This window comes from Furipterus horrens, unplaced genomic scaffold (genome assembly GCF_987537825.1).
Source record: "Furipterus horrens unplaced genomic scaffold, mFurHor1.1.pri manual_scaffold_11, whole genome shotgun sequence".
In the NCBI taxonomy this organism is placed as follows: Eukaryota; Metazoa; Chordata; class Mammalia; order Chiroptera; family Furipteridae; genus Furipterus; species Furipterus horrens.
The window spans coordinates 61,468,146-61,488,124 of NW_028327181.1; the positions used below are offsets into that span (position 1 = coordinate 61,468,146).

Below are 19,979 nucleotides of genomic sequence, written 5' to 3' on the forward strand. Positions count from 1 at the left end.
ATGTGTGCCCACATTAGCAGGGCAGTGCTTCCCCTGAGCTGGCGGCAGCGCGGGAGCCTGTGCTCCCGCCGCTGGGTCTTCTGCGCCTTTGCTTCAGACTTTACGGTAAGCCGCTCCGCCCGCGCCCCCGCCCCTAGCCCGGCGCGGCGATCCCCGGCGCCGACGCCAGGCGCTGGCCGTGGTGCTGATTCTGTCAGGAGCTGGCGGCGGCGGCAGCCCCGTTCCGTCTCCTCCGCGGGACCTAGCTCTGTCTCCCTTGCCCACGCCCCACCCAGCCCTCGCCCTCTAACCGGGCCCCGACCCGGGCGCGGCTTCAACCTACACCATGCTCCCGGCAGCCCAGCTGCTCCTGCCCTCACTGCTGGCGCTTCTGGCTCACGGTAAGGGACCCCGGCGTCCGGGGGGCAGGACAGGGGGGAGCGGGTCCCGCGGTGGGAAGGGAGGACTGTCCCGGCGCCCAGCTCCGCGCAGCTGGCTGCGCAGCCCAGGCACCGCGCTCCGCCGGCTGCGCTGCCCCCGCACCGGCCGAGCCGGGCGGGGCGCGGGCTCCGCGGGCGGGAAGCTGCCGCCGCTCCCGCCATTCGCGCCCGGCCGAGACCTCGCCTTTAATCGTCTCCCCGGATCTAATGGGATTTCTCTGCTGCAATTCATCACGCCAATCCCTCCCCGCACACACTCGCCGGCTCACCCGCGCGCTACCTCGCCACACTCCTGGGAGGGAGGCCATAGGGCTTTGCGCCTGGCTGGCCCGTCCTGCTCGCGGCCGCCGGTCCCGCCTTTCCGGCCGCCCTCCAAACTTCGCTCGACTTTGCCGTCCGTTCGGGCGACTCCCGCGTCCTCATTGCGGAGGAACAGGGCGCGATGGCGGCTGAACCTGGAGTTGGGACGTCGCTCACCTCTCTGGGTCTTGGCGCTGCCACTCCGGAATCGGAACCAAGAGTACGATTACAGGGTAAAGTCGGGGGCTTCGGGGCCCGGTATCCGGCTCCTCGCTCTACCTTAGGCTGCAGCAGCTGAGGTCCTGGGATAGATACTCTGCCTTCCCCGAGGTCCTTTCCCTGCGCGCGCGAGCGCGAGCACGCACACACACACACACACACCGCACACGTCCAGAGCTCCTTTTTCCGGGCCAGTCCTCCTGCTCGGCTCCCTCCCACCCTACGTGGGAACACTCTTCGCGGGAAGACCTGCAACCCACCCTTCCGCCCCAGGCCCCTGCTTGCAGTCCGATATCGAACTTCATCGGTCCGAGGCCCTGGAGTGGGCAGTAAGGGAGTGTTGTGGAGAGGCTGGGGGTTCTGTGCCTTTGGGAAGAAAGGTTTCCAAGTCTCCACGGGACCTGCTGCCCCGGCTCAAACAAGCACTTATCAAAGCTACGGACGCCCATGTCATTCCACTGCAGCTGGGTGGGCTGTTGGGGTGGCTGGGACCTTGCTTGAGGTTGCGGCTCGCTGCCTCTGGCAATATGCTTTGCTGCACCTGATGTAAAGGGGGAAGAATGTAGAAGCTCCTAAACCCCCTTGCTCAATCTTTTTAAGCCGCGTTGGAGGTCAAGGCAGTGGGGTTGGGGCCAGAGAGGGTCCCTGAGCAGCAGTTTTCTTAGCTCTGCGTCCCCAGGGGCACAGAAGCCCCTCTCTGAGCTTCTGGCTCCAGCTGCATTCAGCCCGGTGTCCTCACCCCACCCCATGGCTGACCTCGCTGGGTTCATACTTAGTGCCCAGAACTCAGAATCGTGTTTTCATGTTGGGGGGGGGGCGGTGTGCAGTCCCTTAAATCCCACCCTACCTGGGTTAGTAGGAGAGGGGAGGCCAGCATCCTGGCCCATGTATCCCAGATTGTCCCTGGGAGTTCAGGACCTGTTTTGGGATCCAGCCAAGACCTTTCACTGTACAGTTCCCCTGGGGCACAGGGCCTGGATGTGCCCCCCCACACACACACACACTGTGTAGTCTGGATCCTTGTGTGTGAGTGTGTAAGTCTGAGTGTGAATGTGATCAGGGGTCCAAATATGTCTGTGTTTCCGAAGGTCTGGACATTAGCTGAGAGCTCAGCAGTGAGAGGGTGTGAGGAGTGTGTAAGACTGCTAGTGTGCAGTGCAGCCTCTACCAGAGAGCTTCCTGCAGGGCTGGGGTGAGACTGTGTGCGGGTCTCTAGGAGGACAGCTGGAGTGGCTGGTATGACCAGGGGTCCACTGAGCCCTCCTAGGAATGAGGTTGTGAGTCTACACTATGTGGCTGAGGGTCTGTGTATCATCTGCCAGAGTCCCACCTTGACCTACCCTGACCTCTCCAACACCTGTGGGGCTACCTGCCCAAAGGATATGTGGGGTAGGAGAACGTCTGCTGGGGAAGATCATCATTTTCCCTCCTTAAGGAAAAGAGTAAGCAGCCCTGCAGTGCCAGGCCTGAGGAGAGAGAGCTTGCACCTGGGCTTGCCCTGGCATGTTCTTCCCTCCCAGCGGGGCTGTGAGGTCCCAGTTGGGCTACTGAGTAGTCTCATTGGGAGGCAGTGCATTTAGCCATCTCTGGGCTCCTGGGGGCTTCAGCCAAGTAAAGGCAGAGGAGCTGTGAGCTTTTGTGGCCCAGGCAGTGCATTCAGCAGCCTCGTGGCTTCGAGAAGGGCCCTCGGAGCTTTGCTCATGCAGAGGCCAAGAGACGCAGGTCATGGGATACAGCTGGGAACAGCCCAGAATTTGAGGAGGTGGAGGCAGAGAGGCCAGGGAGAGATTGCGCTGGGCCTGGCTCAACCCCACAAGTTCAGTCCCCTATTCCACCCCTGCCCCAACCCTACCCTGCCCTGCAGCTGCTGGGCTGATTGTTCCCCGGTGTGAGAGGTGCCAGGGGCCGCCGGGTCACAATCCCAATCTGTGAGCAGTGCCTGGAAGATCCTGCCACAAGTAGGGAGGAAAGGGTGTGGGAGGGGCAGCACGTGCCAGGCCTGCTGTGTCAGTTTAATGATTTTTAATGAGCAATTACCTTTAGTCATTCTCCTAATTTCTGAATATCAATAAAGTTAATTAAACTCTGCATGTGGCCTGGGGAGATTGTGAAGGTGGAAGTGGCAGAGACTGGGGTGCAGTTAAGTCTCCAGGGGCAGAGGCTTCCTCCCTGGCTATGTGACCTTAAACTGGGTGCTCCACATCTGAACTCTGAGGATCTGGTGAAAAGAGGGAAGGAGGGGATGGCAAGTAGGGGTTGCACACTTGGCCAAGAGCTGGGGGATGGTTTCTGGGGGGCAAGGCCTGGAGGGGGAAAGAGAAGAGAAGGAGGTCTTGGCTTCTAGGAGCCCCAGCACCACAAGGGTTAACAAACCAGGGCTGCCTTAACCTAAAATGATAATTGCTGCTTCCAGCAGACTGTGCTAGTGCAGGCTTCTAAATGTGCATTTCTGAGTCTGGGGGCTGCAGCCAAAGCCAATACTAGGCCCTGATCCCGGTCCCCCAGCCTGGCACTTCGGAGTCAGGAAGTGGGTACTGGGACAAGGCTTCATGGAAGACAGTCTAGAGTCCACTCAGAGCTGGAGAGGTTGACATGGTGGGCAGGAGGCTCCCCTGTGCTTCTGAGGAAACTGGAGGACTTAGAAACTGCCATGGACTGGTGGGGAATTATGGGTTGTATTTTTTGCCCCTCACGGGCCTAAGCTCATCAGGCTTGGCAGGTCCTGGCGGCAGTCCCAGCGTCCTCAGCAGGGTGGCAGCTTAAAATGCCTTGGGGACACCATGGAGAGCTAATGGGGATCGAGGAGACACAGGAGCTGGGCTTAATTAGAATCTGGGCTTAATTAGAGCTTCCCTACCCTCCCACATGGCTCTGGTGGAGGACATATCAGAAGACTTGTTTCCTTAGCCCCTCCCTCCACCCCGCCCTAGGTGCCCAATCCCTCCAGTTCCCTCCCACCCTCCTTGTTCCCAATTCTCCAAACCCTACCAGGCTCTATTTGCCCGGCGGAGCTCAGCTCCCGGATGCTGTTCTCCCACCTGGGCAGAGCACAGCATCCCTAAGCTGAGCTATTAGAGCCAGGCACCCCACCCACCAAACAAGAAAGAAGGTGTGGGAAAGGGCCCATAGGTAGGGGTTACTTCAGTGAAGGGAACTCTCAGCCAAATGATTAGGAAGCCAGGCTCTCTGTGGCCTCTGGCATGCTCTGTCTTCTCTGGGTCTCTACTTTCTGGAACATTCAACATAAGGTGTCACCAAGCTGGTGGTTGCCAAGCTTGAGACCACATCATGGCCTCCAAGGTCTGTCAAGTCATGCAGATTTCTGGGTCCTCAGCTTCCCCTCATGGAGGAAGAGCTAAGATCTCTGTGTAAGAGGCAGAGGGGAAGAGGGGTAGAAAGAAATGCTTCCAGCACTTGTCATCAGCTAGGAGGTGGACAGCAGGCAGCAGGAGTTCTTCAAGGCCTCTTCCAGACTAATTCTAGCAGGAAGCCAACTCACCCAGGATGACCAAGCAGTTCCTCAAACTAGCCATGTTCTCAGTCACTCTGGGCTCTTGCCATTGCTTCTGCCTGAAATTCTTTCCTCTTCCTGGGCCAGCCTGCCTCACTCCACTTCATACTTTGGGTCTTGGCTTAGTTGGCACTTCATGTAATTCTTTAGCACTTATTTATGAGGGATCTACTATACGGTTTCTCAAGGGAAGCCTCACCCAACTTCCAATGCGGGTCAGGGGACTCTTCTGTGCTCCCACCATCCCCTGGCTTCCCCCCATGAAGGTACATCTTGTTGGGTCATGAGCGCCTGATTGCTTGATGCTCCTTTCCAGAAGCAAAACTGAGCTCAGGAAGGAGGCCATCAAGTTTGTTTTGCTCATGTCCTCTATTTTGGGACAGCTCCAGAATTCCTATTTGGAAGAAGTTTAGGGTCAGCTGCCTGTTTAGAAAGGAGAGGTGGGTACATGACAGCTGAGACTTCGTCTTGAAGATGAGTTTGCATAAAAAGCACACTATTTTTACATAGATTGTATGTTAGGATTTTTTTCCCCTTTCCTAACAGTTGGCCAATTATCCCAACTGTAAATTATAGCTTTTACTTAGTTTTTTCCTTCCACAAATTAAGCTGTCATGCTGTCAGCCCGAAGTGGCTTGGGGGCAGGGTAGGGTGGTGATGGTCATTCTGAGAGGACTAAAACCTCTCTCCAGCCACTTCTTACTGCTACCACTGCTTGTGTCCCTGGTGGCAGTCCCCTAGCACATGGCAGACATTCAATACACGTTGAATAAATTCAGAAGAGTTGCAGAGGTAAACAGAGTTCAGCCTGGAGCCCAAGCTTAATACCTACCCACCACCTCTGCTGGCTGTGAGGGTTGCTCTGTGTGAACTTAAGAACTGAGGTAGCAGGGAAGCAACCTTGTGCCATCTGGCTTCATAGCTACCTCACCTACCTCAGCTTCCGACACCCTCACAGAGCTTGGAAAGACCCACATGAAAACTTGGGGACTGCTCTGGGCCTGTCATGCTCATGAAGGGAAAAGTGGGGGCCAAGGTATTATCCAGGTCCACAAATCTTATACATCCCCTAGAAGAACAGTCCCTGGGGTATACGAATCTATGGTTTATTCATTCATTTCACAAACATGTATGAGGTGAGGCATGGCCCAGAACCTACAAGGGCCAAGTCTTCTATGTGTGTTTTTAATATAATACAAGAGACTAATTATCCCCACTTTACAGGTGGGAAAACTGAGCTTCAGAGAGATTAAGTCAGTTATCCTGGGCTTCACAGCCAATAAGCTATAAGGCTTCTCCAAATTGCCTGCCCATTCTGCAAACCTGGCTGTAGCCGGCACTTATGTGCACTCTCCCATCCTGAGGCAGAGCCTCAGCAGAGGCAAATGGGAACCCAGGAGAGTATCACTATCCTAATAGCAATAACAACAATAATAAAATAGCAGCAACAATTATAGCAAACATTTATTAGGCACCAATTATGTGCCAGGCACTGTACTAAGTACTTTATATGCATTAGCTCATTTAGTCCTAACATCATCTCTATGAGATAGAAGCTATTATCTGCATTTTACAGGCTAGTTCAAGCCCATGTTGTTGGACAGACCCAGGACATAAATGGTCCCTAACTTTCTTCTAGCACATTTCTGGTGATAACAACAGCTTATCTTCTTGATGTCTACCCTCAGTCCTTTCTGTTGTAGATCAGAGATATTTTATCTTGCTCAGTCTTAGTAGTAAAAAAATAAAACTTCCTTTCTGACACTTGGAGACCCGGCTAGAGCACAGGACTGGGAGCCAGGTGAACCCTGAATCTTGACCCAGAGGTCAGTCACCCTGGGTGACTCATTCTCTCACCCTTTGGGGGCCTTGGTGAATGAGAGGACCAGTCACTCCAGTCTCAGCATCCTGGGCTGCCTCCCTCACCCCCTCAGCCTACCTGAGGCCCAGCCCCCAGGTGGGAAGTACAAAGCTTGCCTGAAGCTCAGCTCTTAGACCCGGCTGGACTCCAAGCCTGCCCCAGCTTCCCTTCACCTACCTACCTGCACCCAGCTGCCAACCCTGGGTTGGGAGGGTTGATCGATGCTGAAGCTGCCGGCAGTTTGTTTGGCCATTGATTGTTGAGATTTCTCGGCAGGCTCTGGAGCAAACAAACCTGCCGCTTTTCCAACAACAATCCAGGTCTCTGGCTGCAGCGTCTGCAGCCTCGCTGGCAGGCATATTGGTGGGAGGGGTGGAGGTTGGAGGTCCCAGCTAGGCTCAGCAGGGACAACGGTTTCTTCCAGGGGACAAGAAGGAACTGAGTGGGTGTGGGAAGAGAGGAAACAGAGAGACTGGGTGAGGATGCTAGGGTGAACGTTAGATCCTGTGTATTCCTTATACATGTATCATTTTTGCTCAGACATTTTTCCATACCTCGAATGCCATCCTGAGTCATTCAGCTTATTTCAGTTCTAGCCATGCGTTTTTCCCAATCATTCATCCCAAAGGGCTTTTTTATTTAGTGTCCTCTGAACACTAAATATCTCCCATCAGGAACTTAGCCTGTCCATCCTTCCTCCACCTATCCATTCTCCATTCTATTCAGTGCCTAGCAGGTGCTTTGCTAGGTAGGAATACAATATAATTCCTGCCCTTTAGGAACTCAACTTAGGGGGTAAGCTGCCTTCTCAATGAGCTCAGCTGTGACTGCCTCCCTAGCTAGACCAGGGACCCTCTGATTTTAATTAAATGAGATTCAAATGATATGCCAACTACTACATGGTCCAACCACTCACTTTCCTAAGGACAAGAGATTTCAGGCCAGGGGCTGCTCTGGGACTCAGATTTTTTGTCTGTAGCAACAGGACTCACCTTTTGGGTCTTTGAGGGCCCAATAAGCCTCTGGGATCCCTGGACCAGGATATCCTGGGTTCCCTCCATCACAGCTCTTTCATCTCTGCAGGGTCTGAATGTCTCCCTAATCTCCCAACAAGGCAGGGAAGATTCAGGGCCCCTACTGCCACCAAACTGCATGTCTTCCAGAATCCAAGCAACAGGTCTCTCCCCTCCCCCATTGCAGTCCCCAGGAGCCTAGACAGAATCCTGCACCCCAGCATCAACCTCAGCATCTTCCCCTGTCCCTCACTCCTCCCCTCCCCAGGAGCTCCTCTCTCTACCCTCAGGATCCTTCTTCCAGCTGTTCATGGGGCTGGGAGTGCAGAACTGTGAAATGTGCCTGAACCACAGATTACCACCCCCCACAGATGCTCATTTACATGTTGTTTTACCCCCTTTTGCACGCTAGCTCCTTATTAAAGGCACAGAAGCAGACTGCCCTTTTGCACTCCCAGTTCAGAGCCCTCCTCCCCTCCATAACTTCTTCCTCCCACCCCCCAGCCCCAGCAGCTGTGCACCAGCTCCTTTGTCCCCAAGCAGCCACCTGCTGAGTGTCTGGCCTGGGTCCCAACAGCCAGCAGGTGCTTAGGGAGTCCCAGAGCCTGGGAGGGGCCCGTGTGGAGAGCCAAGCTGTGGCTCAGGGAGGAAAGTGCAGCCCCATAGGAAGAATATAATTAGAAGAGTATTAGTCAGGGAGTCTAGGCCCCAAGGTTTAAACCCAATGCTGGCTCTTGCTGACTGGGTGACCTTGGGCAAGTTGTGTCACCTTCTTGTGCCTCAGTTTCCTTGGGATTCATGGTGCCTGTGCCTACTCTTTCATAGAACAGTATCAGGATCAGAGGGGTTGGTGACAGGAAAGAAACCAGAAGCCTGTTTGAGGGGAGGGTCTTCCAATAGCCAGAGCTGTCCAGCAGCAGGAGGGGCTGCTTTTCAGGTAGTCACAGGAGGGACTGGATCTGCAGCCAGGGAAGCCCGGGCTAGAGGTGAGAGCGCTGGTCCAGGTCTGACCAGGAGGATGAGACTAGGCATGCAGAGGGGTCAGAGCACTTCTAAGGGCCTCCACCCTGGCTCACTGCTCCAACAGACATTGTCTTAGACATCATTTACATCCAGCAAGGGGATGTGCTGGTGATTTGAAACATCTGGTCTGACAGCTGGCAGGTCCTCCTGTTGTAAGGCCCTGTTTTCTGGCTGGTCAGAGGAACTGGAGGAGATGAAGGAGTCACCTTCTTTTGAGGATATAGAAGAGCCCCTGACATCTCCAGGCAAAGGTGGGACCAAACAGGCATGCATGAGAGAGATCATTTGTGCATTGGCTTATTCAGCCTCCCTTGTCCCCCTTCCCTAACTGCCCACTCAGTTCTTCCCAATCTCTCCTGGCAGAGCCTACCCATGCCCTCCTGGGTCTGGCCACCTCCCTCCCACTGCCCCCTCCCCCTCCTGCCTCCTGGCCCAGGCTAGGGAGGGACCTGTTGCTCAGGTTGGGGTAGTGCTCCTAAGACCCAGCCACCTGGGCAGTGCCCTGAGTTTAGCCTCTGTTGCAGCTGCATCCCTGATGCTGCCTCTGGTACCCCTGGTCCTTCCCTTCCTGGGCATCAAGGAGAAGAGTCTGGAGAGGACAGGGTAAGAGAACATGGCTCTCTCAACTCAAGGTGTCCACACACCCAGACTGGCAGGGTTCTTGGAGGTCAAATCAAAGTTAGGGTAAGGGAGAAGACTGAAAGGTTGGGGATGCGCCACTGAGCCCAGCTGGGGTCCCTAACCATGTCTGTGCACATCTCTGTCTGGCTTGTCCATCTGTTCCTGGGTGTCTCTGTCCCTATGTCCCTACATATCTGTGCCCTTCTGTCTCTGCATTCTGGGACTGCAGCCTTTGGTGTAGGCACAGCAGGCCCCAGCTCAGGCCTTTCTCTCCCCTCCCCAGAGCCCCTTCTCCTCTTTTCTTCCCCACTGTTGGGCTCTACTGACCCCTCAAGGAGACTCATAGCTGGAGCTGCAGCTGCTATTTTTAGCAGCTCTGTGCCCCTCCTCATCCCCACTCAGGCTTCCAGGGGAAGTGTAGGGGGACAGGCCAAGCCTGGAGGGCCTCACAGGCTGGGGTGCTGGGCAGATAAGGTCCTTTTCCCTTAGTCCAACAAAGCCATGGTGACAAGGGGAGCCTGGGATAGTCTACAGGTGCAGGGCCCAGCCCCTGGGGCAAGTTAACTCCATTCCAACTGCCTGAGGCTGGGAGAAGGTCCCAGGCTGTGGTCCCTCTGCCCCCTCCAAGTCCCTAAGGGCAGAGCTCAGGCCTCCAGTGACTCTTCCCCAGGCCATTTGGAAATAAGGCTGGACCTCCTGGGTCTCCCCCATAGGAAATGAAGAGGCAAAAGGGACTCAAACTGTCAGGAAGTCAGGGGGAGGGAGCATACCTGGATAAGGCTATCACCCGCCCCCACCCCCAGGGACCTCTGGTACTGCCCTAGCACTTTCCAGAGAGGTTTTAGGTCCCTACTACAGCTCAACTCTGCCAAAGACCACCATTAGAGCCCCTTGCCCTCCAGACCCTGGGGCTTCTGGGTTCCACCCCATCACCGTCCCAGTTGATCTGAAAACTAACTCCAGTTGGGAGGAGTAGGGTGCAGCAATTCAAGGGGACTAAACCTAGGGACCAAGAAGGAAGGCAGCCCTGGCCCCCTCAGAGCTGGTGTCCCTCTGGGCTCAGGCTGCCCTTGCTTTCGGAAGTCTTGTTCTTGCATCTGTCCTTCTATCTGTCTCTTAAGCTCAGCAGGGCAGGGATAGCCCCAAACCAGCCTGCTGGGCTGACGATGACCCAGCTAGACCACCTCTCTCAGCTCTCTAATCCTATATCTATCTGTGGAATGGGGAAGATTAGTCAGATAGTGTAGGTGAGTGGGCCAGCAGAGCCTGGCACACAGTAAGTGCTGGAAAATGTTAAATCTCTCCTTTTCTCACACCTCCACCCTCCACCTCGTGCCACCCCCAAGCACATGCACATAAATGTACTTGCATACTCACATGTATGCACACAGACAGGCAAACCCACCAGGTGCTCAGCAATTACTGACCAGCAGGTGGAGATGAAACTGGAGTCTAGTGCCATACAGAAGATAAGTAGCAAGTCAACAGAGCAGTCAGTCCCCTGCCCTGCCAGGCTCCCTCCTCACTCAGCACTAATCACCATGAGGCTCCATCAGCCCCTGGGATTGGGCACTGATAATAGAGGGGCTGTGACTCTCTGTTCCACCCACCCAAAGACTTTCTAAAAAGCCTGAGTAAAAAGCCAAACAGGCCCAGAGAAGGCAAGAGAAGCCCAAGGTCATACAGCCTGCCTGTCAGTGGCAGACCTACCTTCATTCAGGAGTCAGGGTTCTGACAAGGCCTTGCCAGGCTCCTCAGATTTCACAGCTAAGAACAGACACTCTAGTGACCTCCAGGGAACAGAGAGCACACCTCAGCATTAAGGACCAGGGCAGCCTGGGGGTCTGGGCTCAGGGGCCCTGCATACCTAGCCAACTTCCCCAACCCATCTCCTCCCAGATACAGCTGACAAAGGAACCACAGAGCAAAGATCATAAGGTCAGGGAGATGACTTTGGCCCTGGTGCACAGAACAAGCATCTTCATCTGACCTAAATAAAGACCACAAAAATCCTGGAGTGCCCTAGCTGGTGTGGCTCAGTGGATGGAGTGCCAGCCTGCGAACTGGAGGGTCGCCTGTTCAATTCCTGGTCAGGGCACATGCCTGTGTTGCTGGTCAGGTCCTCGATTAGGGGCGTGCAAGAGGCAACCGATTGATGTATGTCTTGCAAGACATACATCAATGTTTCTCTCCCTCTCTTTCTCCCTCCCTTCCCCTCTCTCTAAAAATAAATAAATAAGTAAATAAAATATTTTTTAAAATTCTGGGGCTACTGGGCTGGTCATCTCAGAGGTGAACCCAGGTGCTGGGAACAACCTCAGTGGTGTTGGCTTTTGAACTTCAGAGTGGGTGCTGAGAGGAGGCAGCAGCCCAGAGATGCTGGCCAGGGGCCCAAGGTGGTACCTGCTGTCAAGCCCTGGCACCTTATGGCCCTGTCTTGCTGGGCTCAGGGGCTGGGAAGGACTGTCCTTGGCATATGCCTGGAGCTGGGCAGAGGGAGAGGATGGAGGAGATGGCTGCTCCTCCCTAGATCACCCCCTGTCCCTAACTTTACCACTGGGCTGGGCTGGGCTGAGATGGCCCTAGTACTAGCTCCAGGGAGAATGCCGTTCCTGACGTCACAGCCTTCCTCATCCCAGCTGATGTTTCCAAGATTTTTCATTCAGAGAACTATGGTCCCTGATGCTGACAAGGTGGTGGTGCTAGTAGCTGTTGGTGCTTGGGGAGGGCTGGCCTGAGCACCAGCTCAGGGGCTTGTCTCTCTCCTGCCCTGGCCACACTACTGAGAGTTGGCACAGTTGGTCGAGCACGGCAGATTGATTAGTTACCTGGCCAGCGAGGGAGGTGGTGCCAAAGGAGGCCCGGCTGTTCCTCCTGCTCCTTCCAACCTGCCCAGGGGTGGGGGTCAATTCTACTGTCCCCACCTCCAAGGCCAGTCCCTTCCTCTTCCCAGCTCCCATTCCAGGTTTCCAGCTCCTGTGCCACCTACTCAGCCCCAGAAACGTGGGCAGGCAGGGCCAGGGCCCCCAGGTCCCCAGGGCCAGCCAATGGGCAGGAGTGGGAAACAAACACAAGGCCACAGGGGAAGGTGTAGAGCGATGACGCTGTAGCAGAGGCCTCATTAATCACCTCTCCAGCCCCCAGCTCTGCAGTGGCAAGACCATATTAGATTTTAAATTGGAAAGTGGAGAACGTGGCAGTGAGCTGGGAGCTCCCTCTACCCTGGGCCCCTTGGTCACAGCCTCATGGGAGGAAGGGGCAGCGGGGAGAAGAGGGCAGGCCCAGCCATGGCCCAGAGCTGTGTTGCCGTCCTATTATGCACTCAGAGCCTGAGGGGTTGTCCAGGCCACACAGCTCCAGGAAAGGTCAGGTTAGGGTCTAAGAAGGTGGCAGAGTAGAAAGAAAGGAACAGAGCAATTTCCTTGGGAAAAAGTGCATCTCTTCTGGGAGCTAGGGCCTTTCTGGGCTTGAGGAGTATGAGAAGCCAGGTATAGGTTGTGGTGAACATGGGCAAGGACAAATGGTAATGACTTGGGGCCCGTGTATGTGTTTGGACCCATATACTCACACATGCACACATGCATGCTCACACACATGCTCATATGAAGCAGCCATTCAGTGTGGTAGAAATTTTGAGCTCAGGCTGTGAAACAGGTAGACACCAGTACAAATTCCGTATTTACCACTTTGCTTCTATATGAACTAGGATGATCAACTTTGCCTCTCAGCCTCAGTTCCCAAATATGTAAAGTGTGAAATATAGATTACAAGCAAAAAGGCTGCTGCTCTGGGTGGAAGACAGCTCTCTAGAAGATCCGTGCCTGACCCATAGCAAGTACTCAATAAATGTGAGTGTCCTCCCCTGGCCCCAAGGCCAGGCTGCTGTTCTAGACTGCCACAGGAGCCCTGGGGTAGTGGCCAGATCAGGTTCCTATGCTCCTGACTGGGCAGGGAGGTGGGGGCAAGTCAACAGAGCACAGGGGGAATCATCATGAACATTCACACACCCGGGCCCAATCCTGGGCCAAATCACACAAGGCCAAGCTTTTCTGGCTGTCCTTCACCCATAAAGTCCTCCTAAACTGGCTCTGCCTGAGCTCCCAAACTTCCCATCAAATATTCCAACCATCAAAACAGCAGTGCTGAGCCAGGGCTGGAAAGCAGACATCATGGGTGGGTACCACTAATCCTCCCTGAGGACTGAGTGGCTGATTGGCCCAACTCCCCTGGGGCCTTTATGAAACACTTAAAGAAGTCCCAGGGCTCCTGTTATCTTTCCCTGCCCAACCCAAGTCCCCCATTTTCCAGGCCCAAAGGAGGGGAGCAGACACTGCCACCCCATCTTACCTCTCCTCTGGGAATCCCCCACTTGAGAGGCTCTTCCCTTCTGAGAGGTGGTGGACGCTGATAGCCTGGAGAGAGGTCTTGTTATAGAGCTGAACTGTCCATCATGGTAGCAACTAACCACACGTAGCTGTTTCACTGTAAGTTCATTAACATGAAGTAAAATTTTAAATTTGTTTCTCAGTCTCATTAGCCACATTTCTTTTTCTTTTCTTTTTTAAAGATTTTATTTATTTATTTTTAAAGAGAGGGGAAAGGAGAGAGAAAGAGAGGTAGAGAAAAATTAATGTGTGGTTGCCTCTCAGGTGCCCCCAGCTGGGGGCCTGGCCTGCAACCCAGGCATGTGCCCTGACTGGGAGTCGATCCGGCAACCTTTTGGTTTGCAGGTCTGCACTCAGTTCACTGAGCCACACCAGCCAGGGCTTACTAGCCATATTTCAAGGGCTCAACAGTCACATATGACTGCTAGTTCTCATATTGGACAAACAGATATAAAACATTTTCATCATTGCAGAAAGTTCTGTTAGCACCACTCTAGGGCTGGTGGCCTCTGGGTTTGAATCTGATACATCCAAACTGGTAACTTAGGAACTGCGCTCCCCTGGGTTCCACTTTCTTCATCTATAAAATGGGATAATAAAAGTTCATGTCCCTAAGAGATATTGTGAGAATTAAATGAGTTAATTCTGGTAAAACACTTAGAATGGTGCTAGGCATGTGGTAAATTCTCAGTAAATAGAAGTATTCATTGTGACTCACAGGATTCTGGATATGAGAGGGGACAGACCCTTAGATACTTATTCCATTTTACTGTTGGAGAAATGCAGGCTTGGGCTGAGGAAGTGATTTGCACAGAGGGACCTAGCCTCTGTTAGGGGCAGGACCAGGAAGACTGGGCCGTTTCCTGGCTGTTGCTCCCTACACCCACCCATGCTCTGTCCGTCTAGCAATGAGACCCCAACCTTGGAGACACAGACGCCCAGGGTCACCCACCACCCCAACCCAGCCCGGTGTGGAGATAGCTGCCCTGGCAGCTCTGGAAGTAGTGTGCACTCTGTCCCCAGAGGTTTGCCCATGGATGGTAGACAGCCCAGAGCATTGGAGGGCTCACACTTCAGAGCAGTTGGGCCAGATGCTCTTGAGTCCCAACATCCTGAGTCCCAGCACTGACCACTGCCCCATGTTTGCTGTGTGACTTGGGACTCAGTTTCCTCCTGCATAAATGAAGGAAGGATGAGAGCTCACAAGGATTCAGATTCGGGGATTAAACATTTCCTTGCTGGGAGCAAGGATATGTCCCCATTCATATCTGCACTACAGATTTGACCAGACTGCCAAGGGCTGACCAGGAGAGGGTAGTAGGAAAATGTGATGGGAGGTGGTCAGTGACAGGAAAGGGAGAATAGTTTGGGGCCAGGGGACCCACCAGCTTGTGCCAAGAGACAGTCTTCATCAGTTGTCAGTTGGGGCTGTACTGGGACACTGCCAAGGGCTGGCTGCCCATCTTTCCCCGCCCCTACCCACCCCTGCTGGCCAAGGGCCAGGCCCAGCCCCACTGAGGAGCAGAGAGCCTTCCTAGTGTGCAGACAGGGCAGAATCCCAGCTTGGAAACCGTGTGCCCCGAGACCATTCTTCACTGCACTTAGCACCAAGGGTCAGCATATGTGGACAGAGATGTAGAAAGAGAACGATGTACCTGTGCTGAGGTCCCACCAGGAGGTCAGAGGAGGGAGCTATTGTCACTCACTGGGCCAGGCAGAGATGGCTCCCCAGAGCAGGGATAGGAGCTGGGCTTGGTAGGATGGGGAGGGTTTGAAGAGACAAAGTGGTGAGCAAATGGGTCAGAAAGGGGAAGAGAAGATCCCTTTGAGGGTATCTCTGTGCCCACCCCAACCACTGCCCCTCCAGACACCATCAGAACTTCCTTCCCTGATGCACAAGATACAGGGCTCCCAGCACAAATGATCTCAGATAATGGTGGCCAGGCTGGTGGGGAGACAGTCAGGAGGCCCCAGGAGCTATAGCTGAAGGCCAGTGGGAACGGTGGACAGATCTGAGCTGTGGAACTGGGTTCTACTCCCAGCCTTGCCACATGTAAGGGTGCTAAGTGCATGGTGGGCACACAGCTAGGTAACCTTGTAGGTAACCTTGGAGGAGCCACATCCCAGCTCTGGGTCTCGGTTTCCCTGTTTGTCATATGGGCCCTATATTGCATTCCCTGTTAATACAAGTAGTCAGACAGCAGCAAACCTACCTCAGATGCAGGGACACTAGGGTTAATTATTTCAGTAGCACATGGAATTAGAAGCCTCTAGAACCGGACCTTCCCTAGGGCCTCAGGGATCCTATCTGGCCCTGTCAGCCTCCAGCTGGGGCCCCTCAGCTCAGCAAACAGGGCTGGCCTAGTGAAACTGTCACTGTGGGGACCAGGCTGTGGCTCAGGAGAACTCCGGAGTTCTCACTCCCAGGACCCTGCTTCCCTTCTTTGGGCTGTGGGATAATGGGGGTCTGCAGGGGCCAGACCCTCACTAATCCCCTATTAAAGCTTGAAAGGGGCCAGGGAACCTCCAGCCTAAACTCATTAATGTTTATGGGCTAATAAATGGATCCCATTAAATTCTCATTCTTTCTATGCTGGGCCAGCTTAACCTCCAAAACCCAGAGGGGTGAGCTCCTTGCCCACTGTCTCCCCCAGGCACCCCTTGTACCCACCTGCTGTCAATGCCGCCACTAACCCCAGCTGGTGCTGTCACAAGGGGGGAATCAAGTCTGACATCTCAGAATTCTGGGTTCTCCTCCTGTGTCTACCTCCAAGGAGCCTGCAGCTTAGGCCCTGGAAAGGAAATGCCTGGCACCTCTGCAGGGGCTGCCAGAGTGGCAGGAGGCCTCTTTTTCCCTTGCAGAGGATGGGGTGGGCTGGCAGATGAGAACGTACACCTGTCTAGATGGCCCTCACAAAACCGAAGATGCCCCCACTCCGCAGATGAAGAAACAGAGCCTAGAGTGGGCACAGCCCCCTGTGCAGGTCAGACAGCTAGCAAGGCATAGATTCAGGATGGGAACGTGAGATTTTTCTTTCTGTATGGTGCAGAAATATCTGCAGAAAAACTGTACCACGGGGACAGCCCAGTTGGCCCTGAGATGGCATCTGGAGTCGTCAACTGTTGCCTGGTGCAGCCGTTTCCCAGGCAGAGACACTGTGTAAGGACCCCGACCCTTCATCATTGCCTCCACACAGACCAATTCCAGCTGCACAGCACTGTGACCCTAGGCAGCCTCAAGCCTCATTGAGCATCGGTCTCCCCGTTTGTAAGAGGAGGACAAGAACATAGCTGTATGCTTTGAAGAAGAGTCCCTAGTTATTTTGGCTTCCTCAAAACATCGACTAAACACCTCTCCCCCTGTTCCAATCTGAGTGTGTCAGGGATGGGACACAGGGGCCCTCGTCTCTACATTTACCCAGCTGGGCCCTGGTGAGGAGCGGGGCAGAGCAGGAGGTCTTCCCTGGGTGGCCCAGGCTGGGGCTGGGGGAGCAGCCTCCAATCCCAAGAGAGGCAACCAAGGGGGTGGCACAGGCCAGGAGGCTGGAGAGGGAGTGAATCCACCGGGGAGGCATCCTGAATGGCTCATTAGTGCCGATGAAAGCCTTTTTTCATTTCGTCTAAACACTTTAAACAGGGCTCCCTCCGATGTCTATTTGCATAGCTTAAGAGCTAATGCAGGGGGAGGGCCCAGGCAGCCGGGGGCCACTCCAGGGCTGGGAGCTGCAGGGAAGCTCCTAGCCTCCTCTGAGGTAAGGATGGGGGTGGGGGGGGCAGGCAGGGATGGTGTTTCCCAGACCCAGCCCTCTTTGACGCTGCAGCCCTGGGTTGAAATGAGGCATGGGGTGAAGGTGCAGGGAGGAAGGGGGAGTACATTCCTGTGTTCAGGCACTAAGTGGACTGGACAGTTGGGAGTCTTCATGGGACTGTCTTGCCGTGGGCCAAGGCCCTGTCCACCACAGACATGCAGGCCTTGAACATGGCTGCACTTTGCAGGGGTGGTGCAGTATCGTCCTCCACATCTCAGCCACACAAGGAACATGATCCCTGGAGAGGAGAGGCCTCACTCTGGGCCTGCAAACTGCGCCACTAGGCCTGCCTCTCAGCATTAACGCTGGCATGGGGCTGCCCAGCTTTGCAGCATGGCCTCTCCCTCCGTGCCCCTGCAAAACTGTTCTTCAGAGCATTCAGATTCTCATAAAACCCCTGCAAAGTGCCCGTTTTACAGCCAATGACATAAAAACTTGCCCAGGCTCTCTAGATTTTCAATTGGCAGAGCTGACATTTGAACCAACCTGGGTTTGTGCAAGTCGGTGCCTCAGACCTGTGGAGCAGTGTTGCTGGGCCTCTGGTTTGGGTCCCAGGCTCAGATGTACTATAGGCACAAGGTAGGGGCTCCCTGGGTCTCAGCCCAGCTGGACTCAGGCTCAACCCAGGTCCCAGATGCCAGAAACTATGGCCCAGCTCCACTTCTAACCTGCATGAGACCTAGGACAAGTCCGTTCCTCTCTCTAGGCTTTTCCTCCACTGGTTACAATGTTCTCTGCTGGGAAGCTCCAGTCTCTTCTGTAAGGCAGGCTGGTGTGGAAAGACTAAAGATTTGAAGCTAGATCAACATAGGTTCAAATCCCAGCTCCACCACTATGCCACTGGGCAGGGCTTCACCTCACCTCTCTAGGCTTCAGATTCTTTGTAATGTGAGAGTAAGGTCTCATTTCATAGAGTTGTAGTGTCAATTAAATAATACGAGATCTGGGAACAGCCTGACTCAGTATCTAGCACACAATAGGTGCCTGATGAGACACCTGGGCATCTGGATCCCTGACATCCCTTTCTGCTGTCCCCTGCATCGCACACTCTCCCTCTTTGTCAGTCTCTGCACCTTTGAACTTAGGCAGCCCAGGCAGAGAGAACAGGAGGGTGGCGGGTGTGGGTTGGGGGCAGTGTCACAGGGTCTCAGGCTTCCATCAGAGTTAACCGGGGTGTCTGAAGATGCCCTCTCTCTAGAAATGGCTTGCCTCCCTGAGATTATCTTAGCATCTCTGACAGTGTGTGGCACTCTCTGGGACCAAGTGGCAGCTGATTGCAGAATCAATTTGCTCGTTTGATATGCTATCTCGATCCCATTTAACCAAGTGTTCGGTCCCCCCAGATAACACAATCAGTGCAATCGACAGTGACAGGAGGTGCCCATTAGCTCAGTTCCATTGCCCAGCACCCACCTGGCAGCCAGCACGAGGGGCTGTGCCCATTATGGTCCCTTCCTGAGAAAGAGGATGTGTTTGCACTCCCTCTCCCAATGAAGAATCCCACAGGTACCTACCCTGGGAGCCACAGGCCACTCCTCTTATTGGGCAATCTTAGAAGGGGACACTGAAGCCCCAGGGGCTGGGATAAGGCTCTTCTTCCTTGTGCCATGCTAAGGTCAGTCTCAGCTCATGTGGTAAAGGCCATGTGACATCTGGGGAGTTGGTAAAAACAGTAGCCTTGTCCTAGCATGGCACAGCCTAGACTTTCCATCACTGACTCAGATGAAGACGCAGAGCACTGGCGACCATCTGCTCCAGGGGGTCTGGGCCTGACTGGACATCTAATTTGGGCACTATGTTTTCTGTGTCTGGCACAGAATGCCAAGGCACAGATGGCTTGCTTTAATGGGCATCTCAGGAGATAGGGGTTGGTCCTGGTTTCTCAGGGATCTGAGGCACCAAATCCCCTCTCACCTGGAGGAATGGAGAGACCTCTGACCTGTATCTACCTTCCTCACCCCAGTTTCCTCCCTCCTCCCATTTGTCTGACACATCAGAGCTGCCATAGCCTCCTAAGCAGAATGTAGGCCATCTGCCACTTCCTGGTGCCTGCCAATCCATGGGTTGGGTGTGAGCCTGTGGAATGACACCCACCACCAGACATGCAGAGGAACCGACCTTCTCCTTGCAAACTATCTCACCCTGGCTGTTTCCCTTCAAGTCTTCATGCAGCCATTTTGAAAGATGTTAGAATCAAAATACCCTCCCAGCCTTCACAGAGCTGGCAAAATTCCATAGGAGCTGAATCTGGAGCCAGAATCCATTGACCTTTTCCTAGGTAAGGATCTGGGGATCCTAGTAGGCCACAAGCAGAACATGCATCATCTCTCCAGTTCTGTGGTTGAATAAGTCAATATACTCAATAGCAGAGCAATCTTGGACCAGCAACAGTGAATAAGTTTCATCTTCCATAGCCTATCTAAAACATGGTAGAGGCTGCCTAGGTAATTGTTCTTAGAAGGATTCTGAAGTCTCATGTGGCCTCAGCAGGAAATAACCAAAATTGATTAATAATGTCTACTATAGATTGGAAAGTAGGTGGGTAGCATGCCAGATGACCATTCTATCCCTGCTTTAGACCCTGCCCTTGATGGACCCTGGTCAGCGTCACAAGAAAGATAAAGGGAATTCAGAGAGACATATCAAATGGTGAAGAGAAGTAATCTTATCTCAATTAATCCTAAAAAGAAACCCCATTTTACAGATGAGAAAACTAAGGCCCAGAGAATTTAGGTTATTTGTCCGAGGTCACACAGCCCCACAGTGATGGATTTGGAATGTGAAGCCACATTTGCGGTACTCCAGATTTAGCCCTTCC

At 53.9% G+C, this 19,979-nt stretch overlaps 1 protein-coding gene across 4 annotated transcripts in view; it reads left to right on the plus strand.

The window, feature by feature from the left end:
- Positions 1 to 296: 296 nt before the first annotated feature.
- The window catches only part of SEZ6 (seizure related 6 homolog), a 43,347-nt gene continuing 23,664 nt past the window's right edge, over positions 297 to 19,979 (plus strand). For all 4 annotated transcript variants that reach the window (XM_090291344.1, XM_090291345.1, XM_090291346.1 and 1 more), the window contains exon 1: positions 297 to 380. In XM_090291344.1, coding sequence (XP_090147470.1) covers positions 326 to 380 — 55 coding nt within the window. In that variant the 5' untranslated portion in view covers positions 297 to 325. The remainder of the gene's footprint in view (positions 381 to 19,979) is intronic.